Source organism: Cheilinus undulatus, linkage group 1, assembly GCF_018320785.1.
Source record: "Cheilinus undulatus linkage group 1, ASM1832078v1, whole genome shotgun sequence".
Lineage (NCBI taxonomy): Eukaryota > Metazoa > Chordata > Actinopteri > Labriformes > Labridae > Cheilinus > Cheilinus undulatus.
This window is the reverse complement of record NC_054865.1, coordinates 19,027,867-19,046,617: the sequence shown is the minus strand read 5'-3', so window position 1 is coordinate 19,046,617 and position 18,751 is coordinate 19,027,867. Positions and strand designations below refer to the sequence as shown.

Genomic DNA, 18,751 nt, shown 5'->3' with positions numbered 1-18,751 from the left:
ACCACTTTGCTTGCACTATTTTAATGTCCTTTCATGCAACAGTTGGACAGAATATTCTGATTGGTCAAGGAAGCATTCCATGAGTTCTGATATTGACCACATCACTCACACTTTTCTATTCACAGTGTGTATCACTCCACCCAAATAGCACTTCATCATCACCTCAGAGAGTTAATAAAGTTTATTCACTAATATTAGCATTGGATTTTTTTTTCTTTTGTCATAAACATTTTTCATATGATAGAAGGAAATCATTGAACCTGTAAGGTACAGCCCCGACCTCAGGGGTCAGAGGGTTTCTTCCCCAGGGTTAATTAATTACAATCAAATTATTTTTATGGTATTTAATCTACTTTGGGCACTTTATTTGGGATCAAATCAATCATTAAAAATGTGAAATGTGATCCTTAATTTGCTTTACAGTCAAAATCACTGAACTTCTATGGTTGAAATTTGGAGTTTCTATGCATCTCTTTAAACCATTAGTTCAATGTTATACATTATTAATATTATATTATTTTGAATATTACTATTATTCACAAACACTGATAATAGTCATTTTCAGTCATATCTAATACAGTGTTATACTGCACTGTTAAGCCTCTATTAACTAATGCTGTCTGTTTGCTGTCAGATTGTCAGAGTGCTGTCAGAAAATGTTTGCTGAAACAAGACGTTCTCAGATTTTCCCCTCATGATGTCATGTGGGGAGCTAGCCCCACCACCAGGTCCAGTTGGCCCTCCCCACTTGGAAGAAAGAGGAGGATCAGGAAAACCACATCCAGCCCCTGAGAGGGGCGGAGTCAGACAGCTCATTAACATTTAAAGCCACAGACAAAGAAACAGCTCGTTCTGAATTAGAAGGAATTAGAGAGGATTTTAAACATGCAAAAATCCATTACTGGAGTGTTTTTTCAGCAACAAACTTCACAGGCATGTTTTGGGACCTCTGAGAACAATGTAAACTTGAAAAATATGTGAGCTTTAAGAAATGAAAACAAAGTTTGATTTTAACCTTAATCATTAGAGTGGAAAAAGCAAATTTCATTTATTGTTGCTTTACTAAGAATGTAGGCCTGTTTCAAGTTTGAACTCCCTCTCCATAAATCAGCCCTTTTTTAAGATGAAGTGGGCTGGTTCATTGAGTAAACAGTTTGGTTAGTGAATGCAGACTGTGTAGCACCTTGCCAGGGCATTCAAAAAAGTCAGGATGCCAAAAGCAAGATATAAAAAAAAAAAAACAAGGGAAGGAGCTGGCTCAGTTAATTGACCACAAAAGTAGTTTGGTAACAACTGTTTTTCACTTGGCTCCGAAATCTAAATCTAGCTCAGCTAAAAAAAACCTTAAGCCAAAAGACTAGTTCCAACACTGCTGATCTGATGAATATCTCACTGGGACTTTCAGGGTCTAAGCCATCTGCCTACTCACAGGAAACTAACTACCAAGTCTTCAACATTTTAGTTTTTTTTTTTTGTTGTTTCAAACATTTGTCAGTAAAAACACACATGCACCAGTTTACATCTTGCTTTTTTGCAAGCAAGAAGAACAGATTTATTTTTTAACAGATTTTTGTTTCTGTATCATTAGTTTATCATTACATACATTATCTACAATACATGAGCACAGAGAGGAAGAATATACACAGATATAGCAGGCATCATGCAGGACTATGAGGTCTAGTATACCACCATCAATGTAATAAAGCACTCTTTACTCACCAAGAAGGTTGTTACTAATGGTTCATACAGTCCTGATATTGTTGAAAAGGTTTTATTTTTTTTTCTTTCCATCAGAAACAAAATTTATGTGTAACAGAGTTTAAGTGTGCTAATGTGCTTTAATCAAAAGAAAGATATATTATAATTACTGATGTAAAACAAGAATTAATTTTACTAGACTTTCACATTGGATTAGTTGAGTATGTTTTGTTTTATGCCAGCTAAATTATAAGAAAAGGACAACATGTTTTCATACAGAGAAGAACAAATATGTACAGCATGTAATGCATTTAACTGCAACAAAACAAGGCCTTTAGCAATACATTAAGTGAGGGAGGCGATAGATTTACCATTCGTTTGTTCTTGTTGGTTGGAGTGTGCTCAGACTGTAAGGCGGTGAAAAGAGACAGCATGGCTAATGTGAGAGTGTTAGGAGTATTATAAGTCAGTCAGTGAACAGTGGGGTCTGTCAGTTGTTTGAAGTGTTTGAAGCCATCCTCGCTTTGAGGCGGTTGATTTTTAAAGGGAGCAGGCCGACCATCTCTGTACTCAGTTCCAGCTCTGTCGTCACGGCAGGAGCTGCCTCAGGGTGGGCCTCGCAGTACTGCACCACATATCTACATGACAGTGAAGAAGACAGTGATGATCAACAGGTAAAAATAGCATCGAGGAGCATTAATACATAATTTTAAGAAAAACATTTCTAGCCCACCAATGTAAGCAGTCTAAAAGCACTTCACAAATGGATGGCCCATAAATGCACCAAATAACTCCAGCAATGGGCAAATTGTTTTTCAAGTGCAAGTAGTAAAATATGAAACAACATAATTTCAAATTGGTTTCTTCAGATATACTTTCTGCAGTTACTGTATTTCCCACTAGTGGGCCTTCAGCTCAACACCTTTAGGATCCCTAGTTAATACGTACCCCACTGAATGCTTACATGAATCCTTTCAATCTTACTTGTAGTTTTCCAGGGCCTTGTTGAGGTTTTCCAGCTGAATACATGGCACAGTACTGATCAGCCGGCTGTGCAGTCGGGCCACTCTAAAACGGGCCACCAGAGCCGGTCTGAGCACTTCCTCCTCCAAGTGCTCTGGGGCTTTCCCGTCTGGAGAGCACAGAGAGTCCAGGAACATCTGGAAGAATCTGAAGAAGAGACCGATGATTTGTTTAAATCAGACTAAATAAATGTGCTGCAAAGATACAAAAGGAAGCCCCACATGCCTACACCTACTTGGTAGATGCAGAGCAGAGATGGTTGAATTTTTTAATAGTGTGTTTATCCAGAGACTGTACGTCTGCTTGTCTGTTTGCCAGTGTTAGTTTGAGGTCCATCATCTCATTGTAGATCTCAGCCAACTCGAACATCAGCTGTCTGCGGATCATTAGGTAATATTGGTTGTTCAAGTCTGTGGAGAAACCGAGTCAGAGGAAGAAAGATTTAATCAACCATGTGTCCTTGCATGGATGTTTGGATTGAAAACTTACAATATGTTTCAACTTTATTCACCTCATTGAATTGCAGGATGAAAAACAAAATGTCTTTCTACAGAGAAAATAAACAAACTTGAGAACAAATTTAGCGCGTTACCATTGCATACTGGCTCCAGCATGTCAACTCGTCGTTTGTGCATTTTGCATCGTCGTTCAAGATCTTCTTCGAAAAAAGCAAGGCCCCTAAAGAGAGTGCTGTGATCCTGCAAAATCTCAATGTGATCGGTCACATAGCCATCCATCTGAAAGTATTCCTTAGCCTGCAAGAGTGCGAGAAAAGACACAGGTCACCATGTTTAGCAATGGAAAACTTATGAAAGTAAGCTTAATGTTTGAAAAAAAAAAATCTTAAAAATCTAATTTTCTGGTTGATGGAAACAGATTAAGTTCAATAAAGTAGAGTTTAATTTTCACTGCATTGAAAACTTGGTTCTGTGCTACTTGCCAAATTTTAAAGCGCGATATCATTCCCTTTAAGCCAACACCTAAAGTTGAAAATATCTAATTTTCATGTCCTGAACTGCATGGCTTCAAACAAAAAGATAAAACATGTTTACACACTTTTATATTTTAAATAAAAGCTCTTAACCTCTGGTTAAGACAGAAATGTTGCAAGCTGAGCTGGATTTTTACTGTTCAGTAGCTCTTAAAACCGTTAAAAGCAAAGTTGGGAACATCTATTAATCAACAATTTGCAATACATTTTTAATGGTTAACATAAACAGAAATTTGAAATCAAAACTTCTCACTTTAGTGAAGTTCATTTTCAGTGAACATCATTTTCAGAGCCACCCTCCCTTACTTTGGAGGACTTCTTGAATAACAAGCCAAAATTTTGTATCTTATTCTGAAAAGCTGCTTCATCTACATGAAGTTGTGTGCTTCCAGAGTAAAGCAAGTATTTTCTATTATCTGTTGATTTGAAGCAACCCGTGGATCTTTAAGGATGTTAATATGTTTAGATTAAATCTTACTTCTAATAATTTTGGGCAGAATTAACAAAATGTACATTTTATCAACATTAACATAGTTGTTAGTGGATTAACAGTTCACTTTTTGATGGACTGTGCCCACCTCTGCTTGTGAGTGGTGTATTACAAACTGCAACTTTGTCTTTGTCTGAAACTTCAGCAAACATCTGTTGCATGCAACCTGGGGTGCTGCATGCCCCCTCTCTCCCTGGCTCTCCGGTCTCCCTCCTCCATCTTACCTGTGGGTTGCAGCACACTTAACTGCTATCAGCACTCAGGCTGGAGGAGAGGGAGTATTTAGAGAGGCAGGGGAGATGACCATGCAGAATCTGGCACACTCCCAGACAATGTGCGAGGAGGTTTGTTCAGTGCACCATATCCTCATTTTTAGTTGATCGATTTATTATTTCCGAGCGTTTCTTTTCTTCAGTTAGTTCATCCCATGCATGTCTAGATTGCTGGGTTTTATTGTTTTAGTTTGGGCTGTAGTTCATTGGTAGTGCTGTTTTCACATTGTTTTCTTTTCTATCCTGAATAGTAAGTTACTTTTAGTCAGGTGGTCTTAGTTGAGGAGGTGGCTGGTCCAACGGCCCATTGCGGATTAGCCACATCCACCACCCTTCTTTTGTTTATGTTGGCCGACGCCATAATTGTTTCATTAATTTAAACTGACTGCATGTACTATTTACTATAAATAAAGCTTGTATTTTCTTTTACAACTTTCATTTGTTGTTTGTGTCTGTCTTTTTTTAACATGTTACAGGTCTCTTTCTGTTCAAGCTGTAACAACATCTACACCAGTAACAACAGGTTACACTACTGACATCTAATGGCTTCATTAGTTATAGAGTCAAGCATGCTTTTCAGCACACTAGTGTAAAAGGAATAGAAGTTATCAACAGGCACATTAGACAATGCAAGAGAAAACCTGTAAAAAGCTAATTTTTTTTTTCCAACAGTACTGTGAGAACAAAATCCTTCAAGGGGATGCTGTCACTAAAAAAGTGCCATCATCAACCAAAATGGGATCATATCCATCGCATCCTGATGTAAATGTGTTCATTGAGATTCGGTATTTGTGGGGAGTATCTGTGAGACATTGGGAACAGTGTGTGTGTGTGTGTGTGTGTAAATGTAAGTCAATGCTATGCTTACCTGTGAGACATAATTCTGTCCCACCAGAAACACAGCTCTAGCCTCAGTGAAGTCCAGAGGGAACAGACAGCTCACCTGGAAAAACAAAACAGAGTTTGATCCTCTACTGGCTTTCACTTATGATGCAATGCTCCAGTTTATAGTTTGGCTTATTTCAACTTTCAACGAACAAAAGATCAAAATTGCTGAACTTAGGCATGGTATAAAAAAGCTACTGTTTAATGTATATCTACAAAACAAAGCTTCTGCTGCTACTGATGCAGACATACTGTACTTTTAAGAAGGCCAGCTACTGCAATGAGAATGAGATCTTTAAAAATTATTTAATCAACTACAGTTTTTGTGATTAGTTCAGCTCAATTCACAGCATTAATAATGTAAAGAGCACAGCTTATTTTTTAATGTTCGTGTTTATATCGTTCTCAATCTCCTCCTTAATAAGTAAATTCACAAACTAATCTTATCAGGTCACGTTTCTTCTGTTCTCTTTTTTCTAAGATTTAAAAAAATTAAGTTATTTCTACAGCCTTAAAACAGTACAAACTTTCTAACAAATATAACAGAAATCAATCCAAGTAACACTGATGCTGTATCAAACTCTTTATAGAGACCTTTTCCTCTTGGCTAATGATGGAGTCAAAGGTGTCTTCAGAGCCAAATAGCAGAGCGCTCTTCCTCTCTTTCTCCTCCTCTTCCTCCTCACGTCTTCTAGCTCTCTTCAGCTCTTCTTGAAGGTCAGTGTCCAACTCCCCAATATTGTCCTGGTTGAACACATGTAAAAGAACATTTAAAGATCCAACACACAATGTAGTCAGGTAGATTAAAGCTTAATGACCCAAAGGTTTGCACACATCTGAAGAGAAACTTGTACCCTATTCGCATAGGGCTAGTATTACCTAGGGTAATACTCCGGTAATTTTCAATAATCGCTCATGATGTCTGTTTTCATCCCGGAAGAATCAACCATGTCGGTAATTTGCGGAGTAAAAATTTTGTGTAAATTACCTCCCATCTTTTTGCACACACAGAGGTCCACAGGTAATTCTATTCCTGTACGAATCTGCATCTGTCATTTAGAGTGGTAATTATGTTTTTCTTTTACAGTCCATGCAGCTTCTTCTGGTCAAAAAAATAAGAGACAGCTGGGAGATTGTTAAAGTTTGACACATACAAGTATAAATAGGGCTTCTCTTTCGGTTACTTTCAGCTTATGTGTCAAATTTTACTTATTTAAACTTTGCTGTCCAACAGTCTGTGTGTGCACCGCTGCTCTCTTTATAGATACAGCTGCTCTGCTCCCTATAGCTTCTCTTTGCAAGTGCCTGATCTTATATAAGTATAATTTAGCCGTATTTTTATTGCATAACACAACTTATGATTTGAAATGTGTCGTTCAACGTTCAGTGGTTAGGCTGTAACAGCTGACCTGCAGGAGTAGATTTGTTGTGGATCCCAAATTTATAGAGTGCAGAATAATATCCACAGCTTCACCTTTTATTTAAATATCATCCTTGGCTTGTTTTTTGATGGCGTTTTTTTCTTACAAAAAGTTCGACTTGAGGGTGCCAGTTTAGGTCAGTTGGCAGAGCAGGTACGCATATACTGGGGCTATAGTCCTTAACACACTGGTCGTGGGATAGATTCCTGGACTTGGTGCATGTTTGGTGCATGTCTTCCTCCACTCTCACTCCCAATATTTTCTCTCTCTCTTCAGCTGTCCAAACAAACAAAGGCAAAAAGACCCAAAATAATCTTTAAAAAATTTGACTTGAGTCTATAAAATGACATGAAACTCCACAGTCACACAGCTCTGCTGCATTAGATGTCTTTCCATGAAGTAATATAATCACATATCAATAAATCAATCCATCAAATGTATTTTAAAAGCAGAACAAACAATCTAAAAAGAAAAGCAATATGGTTATAAAAAAAATATATAGACATAAAAACAAGTCATACATCGATGTTAAAAGATTGACAAACACAATAGAAAACATAAAATTCTAAAACAATAATGTGTTAACAGAATAAGAGAAAATTACTCATTCTGATCATTTTAAAAGAGGATGTCCACAAGGAAGTTTTTTGGTGAGATTTCATTTTCTTATTTTGTAGACAAATTTAATAAGGCTGCCCCATGGCCATTTAATTTTCCAGGTTATAATGAACATGAAATCATGGTTCCAAAAAATGTAGTTTTAGCCTAAGATGGGGGACTTTCTATAAAGAGTTTGCTTTATTTTACATCCTGCCTTGGGGATGAAACTTAACTCACATCACAGTGTAACTCATGATGCTGGGATCATGATACAATTTGCTTTCATATTATTTATAAGAGTGTAGATGACTCTGATTTTTTTCAAGCTGTATATAAGAAATTGCCTCACAAAACTGTACTTTGTGATGCTTTTATTTACCATTTTTACTGCCTCACAACTTACTTTATTTCCTGTCCCGTTCTATTTTGAAGGATGCAAAAGGTGCTTCCACTATATTACAAAGTTACAAAAGAAAACAAAAAGCAGCTAAAAGAATGATTATCAGTACAATATGTTAGATGTATCAGCGGCATCTGGAGAAGCATGAGCTCATGTGTTTTCATAATATTGCCTGTTAAAGTCTCTCTCTCTCTCTCTCTCTCTGACAAAGTGCAGAGACACTGCTCACATGATGTGCCCCTGAGAGAAGTCTGGAACAGAGGGCATCCTTTACTGTTTAAAAAGTTAATTCACTGTTTGTTTTTTATTCCACTGGTTTCAGTCATTCCTTATGTGTTCTAATTTTAACTTTCTCACGAGGTACCATCACATCCCTACCCTGCTCTTTAACAAAGGCGTTTTTATTCAACTTTGACTGTGACTATCAACTAAATTCCATGACTTAGGCGGGTTGGGTAGAGAAAGGCCCATGGAGTACCTCAAGTTGTTTCTTCGCATCCTGCAAGAGGTTGACACAGTATTTGATCCAGCATCTTGCAATCTCTGCCCTCTTCTGTCTGAGCTGTTCTCTGCGATCCCTCTCTGTCTCACCTGCAGCAGGTAGACAAGAAAAAAAAAACAAAAAACAGAAAAAACAGAAAGAGGTGCTTTTATAGAGAGGGTGGGCAACGCTTTGACGTTTTCTCTCCAGTCTTACTCAGTGTAAATGATCTGAGCAAAGGAAATAAGCCAACAAGAAAACTTATTTGACACATACTTGCATGACTAAATCAAGAAACTTACTCTCCTGTGCTGCAGCCTCAGAAGGAACCTCTCCTGCCAAATCTGATATGACAGTAGCCGCTGAGAGACAATGTCGGCCCTCCATGTATCGGCCCTTCAAAACCAAATATGCAAGCATATGCATGTCAATATCATTACTTTAAATACACTGAAAAGGTCTAAAAATGCATTTAACAACAGAGAGCAGATCATACAGCAAAATAATCATTTACCCAATCAACATTATTTTACTTTAAATAAAACTGAACAAAAATTAAATGCATTTAAAGTGTCTAAAACAAGGAAAAATAAACCAATCACAAACATGTGCTTTCAATCATTTCACATAAAAGACAGGCTACCTTGGTGATGTAATACTGTGATAGTGTGGCAGCATTCAGAGCCCACTCCATTGGGCTGAACTGACTGAACTGTAGCTGTCTCTGCAGGGTGCTATGGCAGTATGTGGCAGCTCGCTCATTAAGGCCTTAAAGACAAAACACTCGTATTATCATAACAGTAAGGAAAGAAAACCACACAATATATAACAATAACCCTTAATAAACGTCTGTCTCAGTTTCAGTGAAAAAGAAAGTTAACTGCTTTATACCTGATGCATATAATACAACTTTTTAAGAGATAAACGTGTAAGCAACTAGACTAAAGACAACTTCAGTGTTTATGTTTTAAAAAGACCTCATGAAGAGGTTGTCAAATCTTTCAGTATATAATCAAGAGTGAAAAACTAGTGTTCTGCTCAACTGAAGACACAAGATGAGACTCACCAAGGTTTTTATAGACTTGAGCAAGGTAGTACATGGTGTGGGTGTAGGCCAACTCAAACCTACGAGAATAAAATTTTTAAAAGACTGAAAAGGAGATTATGAGTGTTGAACAGCCACAGAATAGAAGAAACACACTGAAAAATAAAGAAAGCGTATGCTTAACTTTTTTAAAATAGTATACATGCTGTGCATGAAAATTCTCTAAATACATGTTTGTTAACGTGTTACCTCTTGGTCCGTTCCTGATGTGTCAGCAGTTTCTCCTCAGTAGTAAAGTACTCTGTCATATCAGTGGGAGGACTGCCATCCTAAAAACAACAACAAAAAAAGATTATTTAACCATTTTTGGATTAGTCTGAAGCCATTTTCCCCATAATCTTGCCTTGCTACTAATAAACAACCTTTATTTATACTTAAGATATCATTAAAGGGCAACCATCATTTACAATGATGTAGAGTCAAATACAGAATTCAGAGAATACAAAGCAAGTAAAAAACAGAGAAGAGATCTATAAAAGGACATTAAAATCAACAAAATGGATGTATACTTAGCATGTGGTCTGAATAATTACGTTAATAAAATCTAATTAACAAAACAAAACCAAAAATTGTTTAAATTGTTTAAAAGATTAAAATGATAACAATGAGTATTTATCTATTGAAGGGGACAGTGCACATCAAAGAACATGGACATGCAAATGAGCCAGATTTTAGCCATCAGAGTTGGAAAAACTACATGACTGTAGTGCTAAAGTTAAAGCAGGTACTCTGGTTAAAACTCACCAGTAAAAGTAAAAGTACTGATCCATACATCTACTCAAGAGGAAGTACTTACATACCCTGTACCTGTGAATTGATACTTTTGTGTTTGGATATGTGATAATACATTTTATTTTGTTTATAAAAAAGAAAGAAGCTTTTAAAAATCTGACTTTAAAATATTTATTTCTAAATATCAAAACACTATCAAATATATCAAAACAACATCAAACACTGTTTTTATTGTAGCATCACGTTTTTACAAATTACTCCAACAATAAAAACCTAAATTACTTTAACTACCCAGTGTTTTTTCTTTATATTGCACAATTAAAAACCCAGCCCTACTACCTCCTATTCCTCTCCTTTGCCCTCTTAGAAAAATGTGTGTAAAGTATGCAAAGCAATGCATATTGAAGAATAGTCACTATGCGTCCTTTCGGAGCATGTAAAGTCACAGTTTGACTTTCAGTGGATAACTTCACTCATGGTGCAAATGTGTCTTATATCAAAACTACAACAATCCACCAGAAACATGCCCTAAAGAAGCCCAGCAGTCAACAGCTGTTTAGGGATGTGATGTGGAATTATTCTCTCTCTATCTGCTACTGTGTAGTCAACAGAGGTTGAGGAAATACAAGAGTACAGTACTCAAGTAGAAGCCCCCCCATACACACACGCTAAAAATGTCAAACAAGACAACAATCATACCTCCTTCATGTAACGTTGGTAGAGAGATTCTGCTGTTTCAAGGAATCCCTGAGCCGTCTCAGTCTCATCTCGGCCCGCCCATAGGATACCCAGCTGATTCTGATAACAGACAAAAGCAGTAATCAGCATAATGTGCTCATTTGGTATAAATCAATGCTTCAGCTGAATTCTACTGCAAGCCTTATTCACTGCCTCGTGGATCTGATGGCTCTCTCAATTCAGCGCCTTCAGGAAGTGTTCAGACCCCCCCTCACTTCAGTCAGTTTTGTTGTGTTGCAACCCAATGCTGCAGCCATTCAAATTCTCGGTACCCCATAATGACAATGTGAAAACTGAAATTTAGAAATTTTCTCAAATATTAAAAAAAAAAAAAAAAAAAAAGAAATATCACACTGGCACAAAAAAATTCAAAACCTTTGCAACAACACTTGAAATTTAGCTCGGGTGCCTCCCATTTCTCTTGATCGCTGTGGATTGCTTCTATACCTCTCTGGAGCTCAGTCTGAGTGATCATGGTGTTCTTGGTCACCTCTCTTATTAAGGCCCTTCTTCCCAGATCGCTTAGTTTGGCTGGGGGACCAGCTCCTGGAAGAGTCCTGTTGTGCCAGACTTCTTCCACTTGAGAATTATGCGCTCTTGGGAACCTTGAGTGCAGCAGAATTTTGTGTAGCCTTCTTCAGATCTGTGCCTTGCAACAGACCTGTCTCTGAGCTCTGCAGAGTTCCTTTAACCTCATGGCTTGGGTTTTTGCTCCAATATGCATAGTCAGCTGTAAGGCCTTCTATAGAGAGGTGTTCAGTTTAATTTAACACGGGTGGACTCCAATCAAAGTGTAGACAAGTATTTCAAGTGTTTTTGCAAAAGGTCTTATGTCAATGTGAAACTTGAGTTCTTTATTTTTTAGAAATTTGCACAAATTCCTAAAATTCTGTTTACACTTTGTCATGATGGATAACTGGGTGTATGTCAATGAGAAAAAAAAACAACATTTTTTTCAACTGTAGCATCAGACTGCAACATAACAAAACTGAAAATAGTGAAGCGGGCCTAAACACTTTTTGAATGCAATGTAATCAAGATAAATAAACAAGAGTCTGACAGCAGTGTGAGTGAAATGTGACGTGTGGATGCCTGTCTGCTTATGTATTCAGTACTAATCAGCTGGGTTGTATTTGTCCCTCTATCTTCTCTAACCTATTGGTGTCTGCTCACTGATAACATTTGTACATCATGATTTATGATATGTAGTATTGGAGTCAATTTATAATAATTCGTGTCAACACCTCAGAAAATGCAGTTATTACAATGTTAGTGAACTGTAGCCGTTAGTAGCAGTATCATTAAAGTAAATGGACTGTTTACCCTGACATGGATAAACAGCGACACATTCTCCGTCGACAGCCTGCATTTCTCCAGCAGTCTCATGCAGTTCATCAGATGCTCCTGTCCGGCAGACAGCTCCTCTGTGTCGATGTGGTTGACGCCCAGATAGTACTCGACAGCCCCGAGTTTAGCGGCCCGAAGCCCCTCTGGCGAGTCTCCGCAGAAGCCCTGGCCGGACCCATCGTCTTCATGTCCGCTCTCAGGAGGCTCCACCGGCCGCTGCTCGCCGCTCTCTCCGCCGCTGTCCTCTTCAGCCTCACCGCCCTCGAAACTCTTCAGAGAGCAATATATCTCTCTGAAGAGCTCCCTGGCTTTGTACTTTGAGCGGAATGGGTCATTTTCTGGGTCGTTTCGCGATTCCACATCAGTGAGATGTTGGGCGTTGGTGAATTTGTCGCAGACAGCTCTCCACTCGTCACTGTTGCTGGACGCCATGTTGGTCTTTGCCTTCTTCTTCGCTGTTCTGCGGCACTTACATCATTTTCACATTACTGCCATCTCCTGGATTTCATAATTATCTTTCTCCTGTCCTGTTACAACAACAAAACTGCTCTAGGTTCAATTAAACGTCAAAAACACAAGTATTTTGCAATAATTTAACAAAAATTATGAAGAAAATTAAAATTTTAGTGTTAACTATCTGCAGTAGTTTTACAGTATTAAAAATAAAACTAATTGATAATGGCTTACAAATAATATCTAATCAAAAATTGAATGTTCTCTAAAGTGTTAACTATTTTTACACAATTAGTGAAGAGCTTTCTGGGGCCAATGGATTTCAGCAAAATCATGATTCATTGTACATTTAAGCTGTAACCTATCTAATTTTTAACCTGAATAATAATCACTCTTGTCATAGCAACAAAATTATGTTAATTAATTCATTACTGCAGAAAAATAAAGCCTTTTCAAGATACAAACCCCTTTCTTAAAACAGAATTACCAAGGTCATGAAAATAACGTGCAAGGAATAACATTCCTAAACCATTAGGAAAGTAATGCCAGGACAACAGAAAATATAGTCAAAATAACTGAGACTACTTTAGTGGAAAAACAATTAAAATACTTGCAAAATGACTCCAAAATGGGTGACAGCTGGAAAATAGATTAAAAGTGATTTAAAAAAAAAAACATTGCAAAACTTGGTGTAAAGTGACAGTAGGTGGCAGAAATGGGTTAAACGTGGCAAAAAGAGATTTAAAGTGGCAAAAAGGGTTGAAAATGGCAATAAGGGTCAAAAATGTGTTAAAAGTGACAAAAAATTGGGCAAAAATGTGTTTCAAGTGAATAATTAATCTGAGTGACTATGTTGCTGCAGTAAAGCTTGACTTCTCACAAATCTGCTTCTGAAAACAGTCACACTGGATTAACTTTAAATCAGGTTGGTTATTGCCACTTTATTTGAACAAACCCATACAATCAAATCAATAATCAGGGCAGAATCATGTGAATTAAACAATGAAAATAAATTAATGTGAATGACAAATGACAAAAACACAGTTTGGTCAGCACTGACAGAAGCAGTTTGTCTTGCTCAGCCATGGAGGAAATGTATATAGATTCCCTTTATACACATATCTATAGTGTACACAACTTCTCTGCATTAAAAAAAACAAGAAGTTCTGAATATTTTTTTCATTTGTTTGATCATCATAAGCCATTGTACTGTCATACAACAGTTTGAAATCGGATCCTCATACATACTGTTTACATTATACAGCATGTTATCTTACTTTAGGGCAAAACAAATACAACTTGGCTGTCTGTGTGTCCTCTGTGTAAAAGTTAAAGGCCTAAGAACTGAAGTCCATAACTAATGACCATATGTTTTGATGTAGACTTGTGAGCACAAACTGACCTCGGGCTAAGTTCTGCATGAAACTTAAACAATGATTCCATTACTTAAAGGTATGAAAGTGATAAACTATGGCCTGAATGTGAAGACTTACAGTTGTTTTTTGGTTGAATTATGGTTGTTTTTCCACAGAGTAAAAAAGCCAGTGGATCATGGGTGCGAGGTATCTAATTCTCAGGGTGGTTTGCAGAATGAACATTCACAATATTACATTTTTTGACATGTTGAATTTTGCAAAAATCTAAAACTACACATCAGTAGTTGACCTTTATTCTTGAAGGAAGCATCTCTGTGCATTCTCTATCTCAGTGGTAAAAAAAGTGACTTGATCTCTTCGTGAGGGTGATTGATCATGGTAACAACATGTTAAAAACAATGTACCGTAAGTGCTACAGTGTCACTTATAGATGAAGATGGTTTAGGTGAATAGGTTTTGATGTCCGGGTTCAGCAGGCCTTTGAAGTAGCACGGCACCAATTTGCAGTGAATTTGCTGCACCTGTTTTCCCTTTCATTAAGATTTCATCTTCTTCTCCATGCTGAAAAGAATAAAAGAGAATATGCGGTTTTATTAATAATAGTATTACAATATTTAAACCATATCTAACCACATCAAGCACTAAGAGTCAATTGCAAGTTTGACAACATCATCGTCAGTAGAGTAATTTATGAAATGGTTAACAGGGTCAAAAATAAGCTGGTAAAATCAGGTGTAAAGCCAAGTTGTTCTTATGACCAATTACGCTGTTTTTCTATTAACATGCAAGTAACTTTAAGAGGACAAGGCATCAATGATAGGGAAAACTATTAAGAGAAATTTGGATAATCTAGTCTAGCAATGTAATCATGACATATAAGCTGTCCACAGTGGTGATAGAAAAGTACAGAAACAAGTTTTGCTTACTTGTATTTTATGAGGCGACTCGCCTGAACCAGCTGTGCTGACTCGTTGGTAAGATGGCAGGCAAACAGAAGCCAGTTGCGTGGCTGCACTTTATAGGCAAACCTCATGAAGAGAAGTGAATAGCAGCACAGAGCTGAGGAGAGAAAAACCGCAGACACAGAGTTCATTAGATAGACCCCTCCAGTGTTGACAAATTAAGTCAGTGCAGAAGTGCAAAAAAAAAAAAAAAAAAAAAGAAATGCAGCTCTTCAAGTGTCCACTTGAGGCTAGCTGCAAAAAGTCTCATACACACCCAGTGTCAAAATGCCCACTGTGACAGCAAAAATAAACATTTTTATAGCCTGGTACAAAATGCAATTTTGGTCTGAATAGCTCATGTCTTCACATATACTGTACAGGGGTACATTTTGTAAATATTTTATCTGTTTGAGTTATATAAAGTATATGACATATTCTTAATAAGTGGTGTGGGTGAGATGACTAAGGCTGGCCACACTCTACATGATTTCAGACCAGATTTGCCTCCCCAGACGATCATTGAGGTGTGTACTGAGTGGAGGCTCAGTCTGAATTGTCTAATGCGTGTGCTCAGGGGATGTTAATATGAAATTTTTTTTGAAATTGTCCTCATAGCTATGGTCTACCATGTATTTAAAACTGTGTAAGATTTGAAAATCTAGTGTGCGGACGGCCTAAGAAGGGCGTGCAATGCAGGTGTTTGTCTGAAGGTCTAGGAAAAATCTCTGCTCCACCTCCTTGCCTGTTACTTGGCTGAAAGTTAGTTTGAGATGGCATTTCCAAAACAGCAACTTCCACAAAGAAGCTTTAAAGTCTACTTCAAAAACCAAAAGGACATCAACAATACTATGCATATAATTTTAAATAAGTCTCATGTCAGTGTTATTGTTAACCCACCTCTCCAAAGCTGCTTCCATCTAAAACAACAGACCTTGTGGTCAGAAAAAAGTCTTCTAAGAAGGGTAGCTGAACACAGATCTCATTGGTACAAAGCAATTTAAACACAGCAGCAGACAAGAAGATACTTGCTTATTCAGTCAGTGCTACAAAAAATGTTTATTATAGCACAATGCTTTGACCAGAGATCTTCAAGTGATAGTTTGACAACTTCTGAAAACCTAAAGATAATCTTGTGTAGGGACACTCTATGTTTTTTTGTAGCAGAAAAATTATCTGCTAGGTTTTCTATTCTTTTTGGACAGTTCTGAGGGCAAAGTAAACGCTCTTATGAAATATTCAAAATTAATTAACAAGACTACAACTTCAAAATGGTTTACATTGGTTCTTGTACCTAAAAAGAAAACCTTAAGACATTAGTCATAACTAAGACCTGTATTTAAACAATGTTATCTACAAAAGAAAGTGAAGTTTGTGTGTACATCTGGATTTATCATAGCAGATGTCAGTGTGTCTCACCGAAGGTCATCCTGCCACTGATAATCTCAGGGCTCTTCTTCATGTCTGTGATGGCAGCTATAGGAAGACCCCAGTTTGCGACAGGACCCCAGAAATGCTGTGAAAACAGAGTCAAAAAGTATTGTTAAGACCTTTCTCTGAGATTTTCATTTTAAAATGATAGTACAGAAGAATGACTATCCAGAAGGTGTATTGGGAAATTTAAATAGTGAAAATTTTAATCACAGAAATATGTGCTTTTATCAAAAAGATGAGATCGAGAGATGACAAAATATTTGTGACAAAGGAAACAAATCAGACTAAATGGGTATGAGTGTACACTAAGACGTCCAGATAAAACAGTAGGCTAACGGCAGAGAAATAGACATGAACAGATATGAGGAGACACTACAAAGCAAACAGGATAAGAGGGGGACTTACTGTGCTGTTTCATTTTGTTTTCCAGGGTCACATAGAAGAGAAAAGAACATAAATACAGATAAATAACGCTGATATGAGCCAGGTTACACAAGAGCTACTTTTGCCTGAAACAGCTGGTTTTAAACACATCGTTAAAAAACATGTTCAATCTTGTACGCTTCGGTACAACTGAGTTTTAAAAAAGCTGACATTTTAGCACCTTCATACCTGACAGTATAAATATGAACTTACAATCATCTATTTCCCAAAGCATCCCAAATTAAAGATGATACACTTGCTGATACATTTTTTAAACAAAATGAGGGCAACGTATGGCCATAACTGTCGTGCTGTTTGAAGGGCAAAGACATATTAGAGATGGCATCAAAGGAAATACAAGCCCTCATAATGTGCACTTCCACCTGACCCAATGTATTTGTTTGACTTTGAACTAGATTATAGACAACGTTTATGGAAACAAAAAACAGAGATAACCATCATTGTGCATGAGGAATATCAACAAAGGCGGCTTCTTGCATCACAATGTCAACATTAACCATTTACTCCAAATCAGATATTATCGACCCTCTGACTACAAAGTAAAGGCATTTCTAAGTATGGTTTAACAACTTTTCAATTCCTTGATACTTCATAACATTGTGTATATTAAATGATAAAACCACTTTTATTTTAATGATCAATAAAAAAGTGAAACTCTTCAGTTATATTTCAACCCAAAAAGAAGAAGAAAGCACTGTCTAAACTGCACGAATATGTAGGTGGAGTCTGCTGCTGTAGCCTTGCTGAAATAATTTGAAGTTTAGACAGAGCACAAGATTTTTTCTGCAACTTTGGACAGTTTAAACGAGGAATTACCCAACATCAGTTGCCCATGACCTCTATTTTTGTTGCTGTGGTTTTGAAACAGGTAACAATGTTAAGACTGGATGATACTGCGACAATAGGTGTAATGATATCTTTTCTGTCTGTATTATATATATTGTGGCAAGGAAAAAAACATTCTAACTAAATGCAGTGACTTCATGTAGGCTTTATATGGGCAGATAATTTATTCCTATGATTCTTGTTTAATGAACTTAAACCCAAGTCTGTATTTGTCCCAGAACCACACACTAACTCTAAAATTGGGAAATTTATTCTGATATGTCTAAACTCAAATAAGAGGCATTTGTAAGGACACCTTCCATTTTCAACATCTGTTGTAAGTTGCACTCGACTGAAAGTCCCCTGCTAACACGGTCACACTTTGAACCACAACACCTCTTTGGGGCTTGTTCCGACCAACTTTTAATGAAGTAAAGTTAGACACAGTTTAAACACTTAATTTCATCGTGATTTAGTTAAGTCGTGGTTGAACTGAATTTATCCACTGCTTGTTCCCCCCCTTTCAGTGAAACTCGCTCTCTAACAGAACAAACAAGTTCACTAAAAGCTGCAAAAGCACAGTCGTCCTTGAAATCCCCCCACCAAAAATGAAAAGCAAACACGTTATAAGACAGTAGGACGTACATTATTGCCAATGTTCTCGGACTTTTATAGAAATGTTGTTAGTTAGGGAAGGGCGGTAATTCAGTGGTGTCAAACATTAGCTCAAGTCTCCAAGCTGTAACCTTATATCTCTGCAGCTAGCTACCTTAGCACGCATGCTAACAGAAAATAGAGCAGGTCCGGATACGTACCTCATCAAATATTCCCTGAACTCTTTGCTCTTGAGATGGTCAATGGCTTTCCGTGCAATTGTCCCTGCCATGGTTTAAATGTGACTTGGGTCTCTGTGGAAGAAGAAACGCAGCCTGCCTGTGCTGAAGGGCGACTGATAGCTTAGCTCAGAGGACGACTGGACAAATTTCCGACCATAACACTGGCGCTTTACGACACTGTCGTAAATACAGAGTGCGAAGTCTGGCGGTCGTCTGCCCAGGCCTCTGAGAAGTAGTCTGGACTTGAAATTTAAAGCGA

The 18,751-nt window shown here is 37.4% G+C and overlaps 2 protein-coding genes across 2 annotated transcripts; both read right to left on the bottom strand.

Moving 5' to 3' along the window:
- Positions 1–1,515: 1,515 nt before the first annotated feature.
- On the bottom strand, positions 1,516–12,651 carry LOC121513873 (kinesin family binding protein). The gene is made up of 13 exons (XM_041793887.1): positions 12,160–12,651; positions 10,798–10,896; positions 9,556–9,635; positions 9,328–9,386; positions 8,905–9,029; positions 8,564–8,657; positions 8,259–8,371; positions 5,954–6,103; positions 5,343–5,417; positions 3,314–3,476; positions 2,957–3,131; positions 2,683–2,868; positions 1,516–2,336 (listed from the first exon to the last, which is right to left on the bottom strand). Exons 1-13 carry the CDS (start codon positions 12,613–12,615, stop codon positions 2,189–2,191), a joined length of 1,923 nt encoding a protein of 640 aa, XP_041649821.1. The 5' UTR covers positions 12,616–12,651; the 3' UTR covers positions 1,516–2,188.
- A 906-nt stretch (positions 12,652–13,557) lies between these two features.
- mpc1 (mitochondrial pyruvate carrier 1) lies at positions 13,558–18,656 on the bottom strand. Its single transcript, XM_041793898.1, has 5 exons — positions 18,472–18,656; positions 16,793–16,796; positions 16,373–16,469; positions 14,939–15,071; positions 13,558–14,573 (listed from the first exon to the last, which is right to left on the bottom strand). The coding sequence occupies exons 1-5, from the start codon at positions 18,540–18,542 to the stop codon at positions 14,549–14,551; spliced, it is 330 nt and encodes a 109-aa protein (XP_041649832.1). The 5' UTR covers positions 18,543–18,656; the 3' UTR covers positions 13,558–14,548.
- Between the last annotated feature and the right edge of the window lie 95 nt (positions 18,657–18,751).